Source organism: Lycorma delicatula, chromosome 3, assembly GCF_047948215.1.
Source record: "Lycorma delicatula isolate Av1 chromosome 3, ASM4794821v1, whole genome shotgun sequence".
Lineage (NCBI taxonomy): Eukaryota > Metazoa > Arthropoda > Insecta > Hemiptera > Fulgoridae > Lycorma > Lycorma delicatula.
Window position 1 is genome coordinate 112,986,129 of NC_134457.1, and position 12,805 is coordinate 112,998,933.

A 12,805-nucleotide genomic window follows, 5' to 3' on the forward strand; every position below is an offset into this window, starting at 1 on the left:
TAACACCAACTGGGGAGCCGATAGGTCATGTATGATACGTTTTTACTATTCCTTTGTTCGCTCCCGTTTAGATTATAGTTGTGTCGCCTACTCTTCAGCTCGTCAATTCGTGCTTAAAATGCTGGATAGTGTACATCATGCTTTCCTTCGGCTTGCCACAGGCGCGTTTAGATCAAGTCCTGTCGCAAGCTTACTTGTAGACTGTGGTGAACCATCACTTTGGGATAGACGAGACCAGCTTTTATTATCTTATTTTGCTCGTCTCAGAGGACAGCCAAATCACCCGGCTCTTGACTCGGTCTTTAGAAATCCTAATCTAGGAAAGTATGAGGATCATCCACGTCGTACTGCACCTGTAGGTGTCCGTACCTGGCGTCTGCTGCAGCATATAAATTTTGACACACCGTCATTCTTTCCTATGTATCCTTGCTCATATCCTCCATGGAAAATAAACCTTATAAATTTTAATTTTGACCTGACTACATACAATAAACAATCAACACCATTTATTGTCTTTCAGCAAATGTTTCAGTGTGTTCTCTCCAAGATGAAACCAGACGCGGTTGTATACACTGACGGATCGAAACAAAACTATACAGTTGGGTGTGCATTTGTTGTCAATGAAAGAACTTATATGTTTGGTCTACCCGGTATTACGAGTGTGTTTACCGCTGAACTATACGCTATAAATATGGCTCTAAACATCATTAACCCTAAATATAGAAAAATTCTTATTTGCAGTGACTCGTGTAGTGCTCTCCAAGCCTTAAAAAACTTTTATTCCAAACATCCTATCGTCATTGAAATTTACAACGCAATCGCTGAGTTGAATAATCGCAACACAGAATTAAGTTTTTGCCGGGTCCCTAGCCACGTAGGGATACCAGGTAATGAACATGCAGATTCCGCTGCCAAAGAAACATGTAACCAGCCTCCTTTCACCACCCGAGTTGCTACTTCTGATTTCATTAACTATGTAAAACAATTATTAAGAACAAGGTGGCAAGGTGATTGGACAGCTACCGTTGATAATAAACTCCGTCAGATTAAAGATTCTATGTTACCATGGGACTCCTCTTACAGAAAACCCCGGCGTGAGGAAGTAGTTCTCTGTCGATTGCGGATAGGACACAAGAGGGTCACACACGAGTACCTGTTCACAAGAGGACAACCACCTCTATGCGCAAGATGCAACTGCCGCGTGACTGTGCGCCACATACTCGTGGACTGCATATGTGATGCGGCATTGCGTCGTAAATTTAAACTACCCAGAAACATCCGTGGTATCTTCTGTAATGATAAAGAGGTTTTAAACCGGATGTTTCTGTTTTTGCGTAGTATAGGGTTAATATAAAAAATTTAATTACTCTAGTCCTATGTATTGTTTTTGTTATCCGAGTAGCGAGCCTTTTACACTCCCTATCGGAATTTTGTTTTATATATATATATTCATATATTTTTTTTTTTTTTATGTTTTTTAAATTCGTCTGTGATATTAGTTGTAAGATTTTTGTGATATAGTTGTAAGTTTTATCTCTTTTTTTTTAGTTTTAAGTTTTATTTAGTTTTAATATGATAGTTTATAACGTAGTTTTAAGTTACATGTTAGTGTTTTTGTTATCCGAGAATGGGCCTTTTACACCCATTCCGGATTTTGCTTACTGTGATAGTAGTTTTAAGTTTTAATTACTTTTACTTTTACTTTTATTTATTTATTTATTTTCCGGGCGATGATAACGACCGCTCGTTTTCGCCCTAAAAAAAAAAAAAAAAAAAAAAAAAAAATTAAATCTACAGTTGAGTGAGTTCGAATGAAAATGTATGTAAAGAATGGTTTTATTTTAATTCATTAAATAGTTTTTTGAATTTGGTTTTCAAACACGGGGTCAAGATGTCAAATCACGTCACTAAATTCACATAAAAACTTTATAAACATATTTTAACCAAAAATTCAAATTTTTACTTCTGCAACCTGCTCCTTGATAATTTATCGTAATCTTTCTATTAGCTTATAAAATAAATAACTTCACATCGTACAAGCAAAAATGTGTCAAGATATTAAGAATAAACGGTTATTCATATTATAAGGAAAATCTGCTTTTGGCAAGATTATTTTTTAACGTATTATTAATATAACTAAATAATTGAATGTTCTATATTAACAGTTCTATGAATAATTTAAGAAACGACATAATCTACATTTTTTCTAATCAATGATAGCTAAAATTAAATTAATAAAAGTAAAATAAATTCAAGAATTAAAATGTAGGCGCATTGTAAAAGAGCACATAATTTAAATATAACATTAACAGCAGAACATCAGTTAAGCTGAATATAAAACAAAAGGTTTTATTCTGTCAAGAGTTTAGAACTAAAAGTTTAAATTGCGTGATATTTTTTAAGTAAATGTGGTGCTGGAGATAAAGGAAAGAAAAAGGATAAGCTGTGCATTAATAAAAGTAAAAAGGTGATAAGAATTTAAGAAGGAAAAAAGGGGGAAATACAAGTAGTATTACGTTAGTAAAGCCATGAAGATGCTTATTTTTCTCACTCATAAGAATTCCACAGTAAATTAAAATTAGAATTTTTCTCTTTATTTTACTTCATATATTTTTAAATTATTATATACGCAAAGTCCACATCCGTAGTAAAATTACAGTGTACATATTTTTTATGTTTTCCAAATTATTGCTTTTTTCTTAATATATGATAAACAAAGTTTCAAGTAATGGATAATTTATACTGATAGCAGAGATTTTGAATATATTTTCATGTATTTTTTCTGAATAAAATTAATTAAAGGCCAGACGATCAGGATCGCAAAAAAATAAAAAGCCATCATTGCTGAATTTGTGTAGATTAAACTATACGGGTCTTAGAGATTTAATAAGCATATTTTTTGTAATACTTTGTTATCAATGCAATATTTCAAAATCAATATAAACATCTATCTTTGCCTAGTTGATTAAACTCAGTTTTACATAAAATTGAATTAGGAAAAAGCGGTATAAATATACGGTATATAAAGATTGCTTTGTTGCCCTGTCTTAACTAAAAACATCAGCATTAACAGATTCCAACTTTTATATAACGTACAGTTAGGTACAAACATAGATCATATAATGAAACGTAATTTATTAAAATATTGCTTGTATTATTACAATAAATAATTGTAGTATTATAAAATTTTGCAACTACTCGTAATTACATTAACTCGTTAACTTTTTTTTAAGATTAGAATTATTATCACTGTTACCGGTAATAATTCGTCATCGTTGCCGTTAGTAGTACTTAAATTATTATCATCCGTTTGTGATGTATATTCTCATCTGACACTAAACGGTAACCATGAACGGTAATGACATAATGGTAACCATGAACTTATTATTTTACGCACCAATTTTTCATACTCTTAGCAATATTTTCCTATTCAGTTTCTGCTGCAGATATTGTTATTTATATGTCCTCCTTAGAAAACTGTTTCTTTCTATCATATAAGAAATTTTTTTTTTTAAGAGAACGCAATATTTGTTTTTGTAAAGACCCTGAACAATATTATTTATTTCAAATTTATCGAAATCATTCAAAAAAAGTTTTCTCTCATGTTTACGTTTTTCTCCAGTACAATCGTTTTTTCTGGTGTTTCTTTCTTTTTTCATTTAATTAATGTAGTCTTCATATCTTTTTGTTGTTTGCTTAATTGGGAAATCAAGACTTTTGGTTTTTTACTTCATCATATATATTTCGATAAACTTAAAACAAATTTTTAAATTCTTCAAGAGAATTATATTTTATATAAACACAAAACGTTCTTTCTTCCTCCTATCGATTTATTAAAAAAATCTTGTAACGTTAAAAAAAATAAATTAAGAAATAATAATTTCCTGATTCATTCTCTAAATAACTAAAATGTAGGCTGATGCTGAATGATAACAACAGCAAAAAACCATACATGTTTCAGTGTAAGCACAATATTTAGATAATCAAAAGTGATAACTACGTTATGAAAAGTGAAAACACAACAAGAAAAATACGAACAGTTACTATTTAAATTTCTCAATAAAAGGTTCAAGCCATGCCTTATTGCTAACTCAAACTATATCTCTTGAAATAACCACTACCTTTAGAACCACTACTTTTAGAACTTAATAAGTACCTAAATCACTAATCTTATGCAACGGATGAGTGATAAATACAAAACAGTGTGGCGGACCTAGTCGTACAAGAAGGCTCTTGATATAGTTCAGGGAATGTAGAGATAGGAGATTATTGATTGACTAGTCAGAGTTTTGTATTGGTCGGAATAAAGATTATTTTCACCGGTTGCCGTGGCTGGAATAAACGAGTATTCCAATTTGCTTCTTTGAAAGAGCTGATAGCAGAATAAATCAGTAATGATCAGCCTTCATAAAATTATTACCTCCCTGGATAGTCAAGAAGCTGTTCAAGCTGGCTGAACGTAAAAAGTTCTTTTGATTACCGATTATCGATGGGTTCTTTTCATGATCATCTACGATGGTATAGATCTTTTTGCTCTGTTGTTAATGGTTCCTACTTTCTTTGCTGATATTGGTTGAGAGAAGTAAAGCTTCCGATTTTTCAGTCTTTACCTCAATGAGGTTAGATACCTTGGAGAAGATAATTTTCTGCTGGTTATTTTTAGCGTCTTACCCTTCATCGTACAGAATTTTTTACGTAAATGATCTTTTACGAAATGTTCTTTGTAATCCTTGTCCTTACGATTTGCATCATATACTTGACTTCCGCTCTGTTGAAAAATTTCATATGGGCCTCTTAAATCAATAGTGGCATACGGCTGTTTTCCTGCTGGATTTGTGTATAATATAATATTTTATCCGAGCTCAACGTTTTTTTATACCAAATCAAGGAGTGTAATCTATTCCACAAAGCAAAGAATAGCTTCGGTAATCATGCATCCTAATATTATGGTTAGGATACGAGACAGATTCTGTCTTCTATCCTAGCAGTTTCTCAGAATCTACCGCTAAATCTCGCCATTTCTCCATTAAGGGGTATCAAAGGGGATGATAACTTGGAGTGCCCATTGTTTAAGGTCACTCGTACAAAAGTAACCAGTTAAATGACACCAATAACCTGCCCCCAATGAAAAAGGAAAAAAATAATTTATTATCAAATAAAGGCTTCACGTTTTTAAGAACCTTACAGAAATATCAAGTGGCACTAATACTTTTTATGTATTACATACTCTAAAATTATCAGAAGAAAAAAACATTAATTAAAAAAAAATTAATCGGATTTTTTGATCTGAAAAGCTGGATTACTTAGAAATGTTTCTTATTAAGTTAGTTGGAAACTTGCTAACCTGGAAGTTATGTTTCACAGCTAAGATGGAAGATTGTTTCCATATTTTGTGGAAAAAAGATAAAAGCAATTTAAATAGATGGTTAGTTAAAAAATTAGAAATACAGTGAAAATTAACTTCCAAACTCTGTAATTGTAAAAGGTTCAACAATGGACGTTTTAAATAATTAATCATTTTATTTATTTCCTGTAATATATTTCTATTTAATATATTTTTTCTAAAGCCATTCTATCAATAAGTGGAACGTTTAAAACGTTTAAATTACTTAGTATTACTTTATTTAAAGACATGCTTCCATCACCCCTAAAAGATATCTTTTTTATTCTAAGTGAATGACAGAGAAGCAAGCACCTAGGAAAGAAGAAAACTGAGATATTATAAAACATTTGTAAAAGAATGTGGGGAATCTATAATTGGATCCAAGAAAATTAGAAAATGCCGTTCGGTGCATTAAAAAAAAACAATCAAAGAAGAGAAACCAAAACAAAATTCTTATTTGTAAAGCCGCACCAAAGAAAAAAAAATATTATAAATAATATTGTTTATTGATGTTTATAATAATGTTGTTTATTGATGTTTTCAATAAGTTTTAAGTTTTGTCTTAATTCCAGAAAAAATATTTTCTATTTTATAATCAGGTATTTAAGAGCAGCGTACAGATGGAGAATAAAGTACATGAAAAAAAAAAATTATGTTAAATCAAAGAACTGCCCATTTAATTTTATGCTTTATAAAAAAATGAATACATGTAACTGAAATGAATTGATATATTTAATAAAAATTAAATAAAAAAATAATATAAAGCCAGCAAATCTTTACAAAGAAATTTCTTTTATATGTTACTTTTTTATATATTTAAAAATCTATCATGCATAAATGCCAGTATATTAAATTTTTTGTCATAAAAAATCTAATAAAAATTTCCAACCATGTTTTCAAAGAATCCGTTAGTTTTTCTTTTTTCTTTTAAAAAAAATATTTATAAAATAGAACCAAAAAAGAAAGAAAAATCCTACTTTTATATTTTAACTACAAAGAGACTGTGACTGAATTCCCATTCCCTGCACATATTAATAGAAATTTATAATTTATTGGAAAAAATAAATAAAAAAAATTATTTTATATCATACTAAGGGTTGTAACAGAATGCTGCTCGCCATGCCATTTGCACCAGTTAGTAAGCTGAATAAATGTGGTTCACCAATAATAAAAGGAATAAAAATTTTATTAAACTACATCAATTCCACAATTAAGTTTTAATAATTTTTTTTTATGCACTTCAATCATGCCACTCAAAAACAATAAACTGAAGAAAAAAAACATTACAGACCATTAAGAGAGAAGAACAAAATTTTATAAACTACGTTGTCAGTACTAAAAGCAGAAATCTCACATCTAATTGATTTATTTCAGCTAAAAAATTTCTTTATTGTGTTTTATCAGATTTATAAGCAACGACAAACGTACAAGGAATACTGAATGAGGAGGATTATTTGAACGACTTAAAATGTTTGAAAAAATGTTTTAAAAATGTTTAAATTAAATTTATAAAAAAACACTTTAAATTAAAATTTATAGTCTTCAACATTTTTCATTTAAAATTTGTTTCAATTACCATAAACAAAAAAATGTGAGGAAAATAATTTTTGTAATAAATGGCTAAAGGTGATCCGAAATCGGAAAGAAGTGAAAGTAACAGTCAATCTAAAAATAATACGAATCTCATGGTAACCTTCTTTGGCAGTCAAATGTTATCGTTATTTTTACACGGATTTGAATACTAGATCGTGGATACCGGTGTTCTTTGGTGGTTGGGTTTCAATTAACCACACATCTCAGGAGTGGTCGAACTGAGACTGTACAAGACTATACCTCATTTACACTCATACGTATTATCCTCATTTATTCTTTGAAGTATTATCTGAAAGGTAATTACCGGAGGCTAAACAGGAAAAAGAAAGTCAAATGTTATTTTCTTCACTGAACCTGATTTACTGCGTCACATTAAGAAACTACGTACAGTACAGAGTTGTAGAGTTGCGTTTTGGAGGCCATGATTTGTTAATACGTAAAGTATCTATAGTTTTTTGAAGAAAATAACGGGAATCCATTTCACTTGACGATATATCAGTCGCTGAACTTAAATCACTAAAATGTGATCATAATTTTTAAAAATTAAAAATTTTTCCCCCTTAATGGGAATGATTTACATTTCGTATCAGGTGTCTATAACCTTACTTGAACCATTCCAGAAATTTACATTTATTATCACGAATAATGCATTTATTTATCCACACATCTTTTTATAGGTTATGAAAATAATTGAGTGCATAAGTAATTTATTTTGTCAATTAAACCAATAAGCAATAAAAGTAATACTAAATAATACAATTTCAAATTATATACTTGATTACACCGCCTTAGAGTACATCTGATTAATATTATTCTTTATAGATTCACGTTTATTAATTAACAACATACATAATCAAATGAATCCATAATAACTAGAATCCAATTAAAAGTAATAACTTTTAATTGGATTCATTTGAATTGGTTCATATCCCAATAAGTTGGGATATATCCCAGCTTATTGGGATATATCCCAACTTATTGGGATATGAACCCGAGTCATTTACATAGAAAAGACTCAACGCAAGAAAAGAGTAAATAAACTATCATAGTAGTTAATTTGTTACGCGCTCGATATTAAAAATTTACCCAACTGGTGTGTTATTTAATTACCTCCTAACTACCATATGCTGACGAACAACAAAAATTATTTCTGACATCCTGATGAAGTTTAAATGTTTACTATGTATTCAAATTTAGTTCACTAAATTATTATGTATTCAAAAAATTATTACACCTGTAGATATTTTGAAATTCATTATTTGCGAAATATTATTTTTAAAAAGTTGTAGAAACTAATAATTATTTTATAAAAGTTACTATTTCATAACTAATAAGCAAAGAATACAAAAAAAAAAATTTGTTTTTTTTTTTTTGGTTGACCTAGAACGTTATAATTATTATTTTTTGTCGACAGTCAATAGATTATAAGGAATTAACTCCTGCTTTCAAGATACGCTGAAAACAAAATTATTTTAATCTGGAAATAGATAAACAGTTATATACGTAGTATTAAATCACAGTTAATTTTGTAAGTTTTGCAAATATATTATTAATTCGGACAAATACTTGTAATAATAATAAGACAAGGTAAATTAAATCACCGATTAGAAATTTCAAGACTATGTTAACAACGAAAATCTGGATCTATAATCAGAGTATATCGTAGCTATATGATAGTACTTAGTGCTGTAAAATGTTCTTTTCAAAACCTCAGATTACTTTAAAATTTCGAAAAATCTTGGCTTGAACTTAAAAATAAAAGGATATTCTATTTTTAATAAAATAAAATATGGTCATTTATTAAAATGTAAAACTCCTGTGCAAGAAAGTTAATTGAAGATTCGTAATTCAATAATAAAACGTTTATCTTAAAAATAAAAAGAAGAAAATGTAGTAATAAAGGATCGAATGAAAAGAAATATTAAAAAAGTAATCGAAAAAAAATTGTTAAACCTATTGAAACAGTTTTTCAATAAAGTAAATATTTTATTAAATAACGGTAGGATTACATTTAATTCATTTCTGTAACGTGAAAAACAGATTAGACCCAATTTTTTTTTTTTTTTTTTTTTTTGTAAGATCGGTTTTACTTCGTAAAAATAATCTTCTTAATTTTGTTCCAAAACTTTTTATCTAGAAATATTAAATTGAAAAAGGTATAAAAAGTTGTGGAAAAAATTATAAAAGCGACGAATTAATTTCAGTTTGATCCTCTTATAGACAGAAGTACTTAATTGGAAAAATATAATACCTCTTCAACTAATCATGCCATTTAATATTTTTTGAGTTTTAAAGAATGTAAGATACTTAAAATAATATATTTAAAATAAAAAATATCTGATAAGAAAAGTTACGCTTACTGATCGATTCACTGGTAGAATTAATTTTTTTTTTTATCATCAGTCATTTGACTGGTTTGATGCAGCTCTCCAAGATTCCCTATCCAGTGCCAGTCGTTTCATTTCGGCATACCCCCTACATTCTAAATCCCTAACAATTTGTTTTACATATTTCAAATATTGCCTGCCTGCATAATTTTTCCCTTCTACCTGTCCCTCCAATATTAAATCGACTATTCCAGGATGTCTTAATATGTGGCGTATAAGTCTGTCTCTTCTTTAACTATATTTTTTCAAACGCTTCTTTCTTCATCAATTTGCCGCAACACCTCTTCATTTGTCACTTTATCCACCCACCTGATATTTAACATTCTCCTATAACACCATATTTCAAAAGCTTCTAATCTTTTCTTCTCAGGTACTCCGATCGTCCAAAAAAAGAAAAATAGGGATAATACATTACTAAAAAAAAATTTGCCTAAGTGGAAAAAATATGTTTACAAATAACAAAATTTTCATTGAGATAATCATAGCGTTCTGTGCAAAGATATTCTGTTTTACACTGGACTGCGAGAATACGTTATATAGAAAAGATGAATTATAGTATGAGAACTGTGTAGCTTTCATGTAACTATTTTAGTACTAAGTTAAATATTCTGTCAACTCTTCATTTCCTGAAACAATTCTCTGTATTTCACCCTATTCTGTGTAATTGAAATGCCATCTACTGAAATTACTCACTTCAATATTAGATAACCTCTACGTCATCATCGTCTTCAATCATTTACCCCACTCCATACATTTAAGAGTATTGTCTTTAATATTCATAAAATTTAAGATGGAAAAGATTCAATTCATCTGCAGTTAAATTTAACATGAATTTAATTTAAGGAATCTCCTACGTTTAATGAAGGTTTATACTTATTATATTGACTATTGATAGTCCACGGTTTAAAAATAAACAAATTTTTTTTAACAAACGGTTTTAATAAAACTGGAAGATGTCAGAGACACTTGGAAAATGGAACAAAATAGCTTCTTTTTTCTTTCTTTTATAACTTCCAGGACCACCGTTAGGTATTACTTCAGAGGATTTGATGAGATGAATGATTTGTAGCTGTGTGAAAATGCCATGCCTGATCGGGATTCAAACCCGGGACCTCCAAATGAAAGGCCGAGACGCTACCACTCGCACCACGAAGGCCAGCAGAACAAAATATCTGGCAAATTTTTTAATTATTATTTATTTGGAAATACAACGTTTCAATTCAGAGTACGAACTTCGGCTTAACTACCATACAAATCAATTGGCAGTAAACATACTAGACAATGGGGATGACGAAGGTTGAACCGGTTGCACGTTCTACACCTAAGTGTCCCTATACTATCTTAATATGTTTATAGTAAACTCGGATGTGACTATTGTGCATTATTTGACAGTTAATTTAAAATTTGTTAAATATACTTTTCTTTTTTTATAATGGTTCATAATTTTTTTTTTACTTCTACTAATTATGTTGTATTATTTTCTTTTCTATTCTTCTCGTGGTATTAAGTGTCATTCATAATTGTTAATTGTATGCGCTTGGCATAAAAGTCTTTATTATATTAGTATGTAATGAGGAGTTTCACTGAGAACTCCTATCATGTGATTTTGGATGTGAGCCAATTTACTAACGATGTATTGAAATGCGACCGGTGGTAGATAAGCTTTGAAACAGTAAAAAAAATCTGATGTGGATACTACATGACTTCTTTCTAAGTCTATTAAATAATATATATATTTTTAAAAGTACATAAAACTTTATTTCACTAATAACTTTTTCTTTTTTCTTTTTTATATTTTTATTGTTATTACTGAATTATTATTTATTATAATTTTTTTTACAGTTACAGGTTAATGACGTTGGGGAACAAAAAAGGAATTTTTTGTTTTGTCTCAGGAAGTAAAATTTGTGATTCTGATAGTACTTTTTCTCCTGAATTCAAATATGATATCGGTTTTTCCCATCACACAATAATCCGTTTTAGATTAGATAAAACGGATATTTAATTCTGAAGGAACAAGTGAAATAGTCATAAAAGACAAAAAGGTACATCGATTTTAAAAGTAGCGGATAAAAAATTTGGAAATAATTAGAAATTAATGAAAATTATCGAACTAACATTAATTGTTCATTTAAATTTTACTCATGCATAATTTGTAAATTTGTTGATTGCTATAAATTATAAATAGAACTTTTTGCAAACGATTAAGGATTTCACACAAAGTAAGCTTAATCATACTCATATTTATAAAACACATCCGAGTGTTACTTCGATATTAAATTAAATAAAAAGAAAACTCGTGATTTTCTATTTTACCATAAATTAGAAATATAATTCTGTCTTATAAATAACGTGAGGTATATAAACATAATATTTTGGCTTGTGGTTAACGTTTTTGATCTTAATTAAAAATAATTTTATTTTTAATTTTATTATTTTCAGAATGACTGGACGGAGAAAGGAGTCAGTAGTGAGTGATGTTGTTCGGACATTGGATGAGTTGCCATCCGTAGTAGCTAAGCTGACAACAACAGATACTTTGTATCCATTTTCTCAAGTGTTGAGACTAAGAGTACTTCAGGTAGGCCATTTATTAATCTAATATTTTTACTTCTTATTAATATTATTTTATTAATCACAATAATGCTATTACATAATTTATTCAGCAACATCTTCTCCTTAAAGTCTGTTTACTTGTTCGACCATCATTCCTTAGCGACTTCGAGGAACCATTATTACTTAATAACAATAAAATTCGTTTTTAATTAAATTCACACGTTGGTATGCAGTTTTTTCAAATTTGAACATATGCCTCATGCTATTGAAAAGATATGTCGGAAGGTGTCACTCTCTTTAGGTCAAAAACAAATTTCGCTTTTTACTTGTATACATTTTCAGTAAAATTTAATTATTTACAATATAGTTTAATCGACTTATAAATTTTAGTAATTTTAACTTATAATATTTTTGTTAAATTAAATTTTTATTCTGAAAAAACTTTATTGTTGTAAGTATTTTGTTTAAAGCACAAGATAAATTTGTCTAAAATACTTGTAGTTAACATAATTATCAATATACACATGTATACAAAAAAAAATCTAATCATAACTAAGAGGAAGTAGAAAATCATATGATTTAGGTTGTCAGTTTCTGAAGATATGAATCTTAAAGAATAAATAATATTTTCTCAAGTTTTCTTTATTCAAATTCAAGTGTGCACCCTTATATCCTGTGTAATCACGTACATTGTTTCTTAGAAAAAAGACTCAACATTTTTAAATTAAAAAAAAAGTTGACTCAAACCATAGTTTAGTTTTTTCTATTTTATTATTATTATTTTATAACATCTTTCATTATTTTTATGTTCTTTACATTAACAATTTCCAATTTCCAAAGAATCTCTGAATGCTCAATTAAAATTTTTAATTATATTTAAAGTTTA

The 12,805-nt window shown here is 28.7% G+C and overlaps 1 protein-coding gene across 1 annotated transcript in view; it reads left to right on the forward strand.

Annotated features, from left to right (window-relative positions):
• LOC142321900 (uncharacterized) overlaps positions 1-12,805 on the forward strand; it is a 267,911-nt gene that overhangs the window by 90,403 nt on the left and 164,703 nt on the right. The window contains exon 2 of the mRNA XM_075360406.1: positions 11,806-11,944. Within this exon, the coding sequence (XP_075216521.1) occupies positions 11,807-11,944 (138 nt within the window). The 5' untranslated portion in view covers position 11,806. The remainder of the gene's footprint in view (positions 1-11,805; positions 11,945-12,805) is intronic.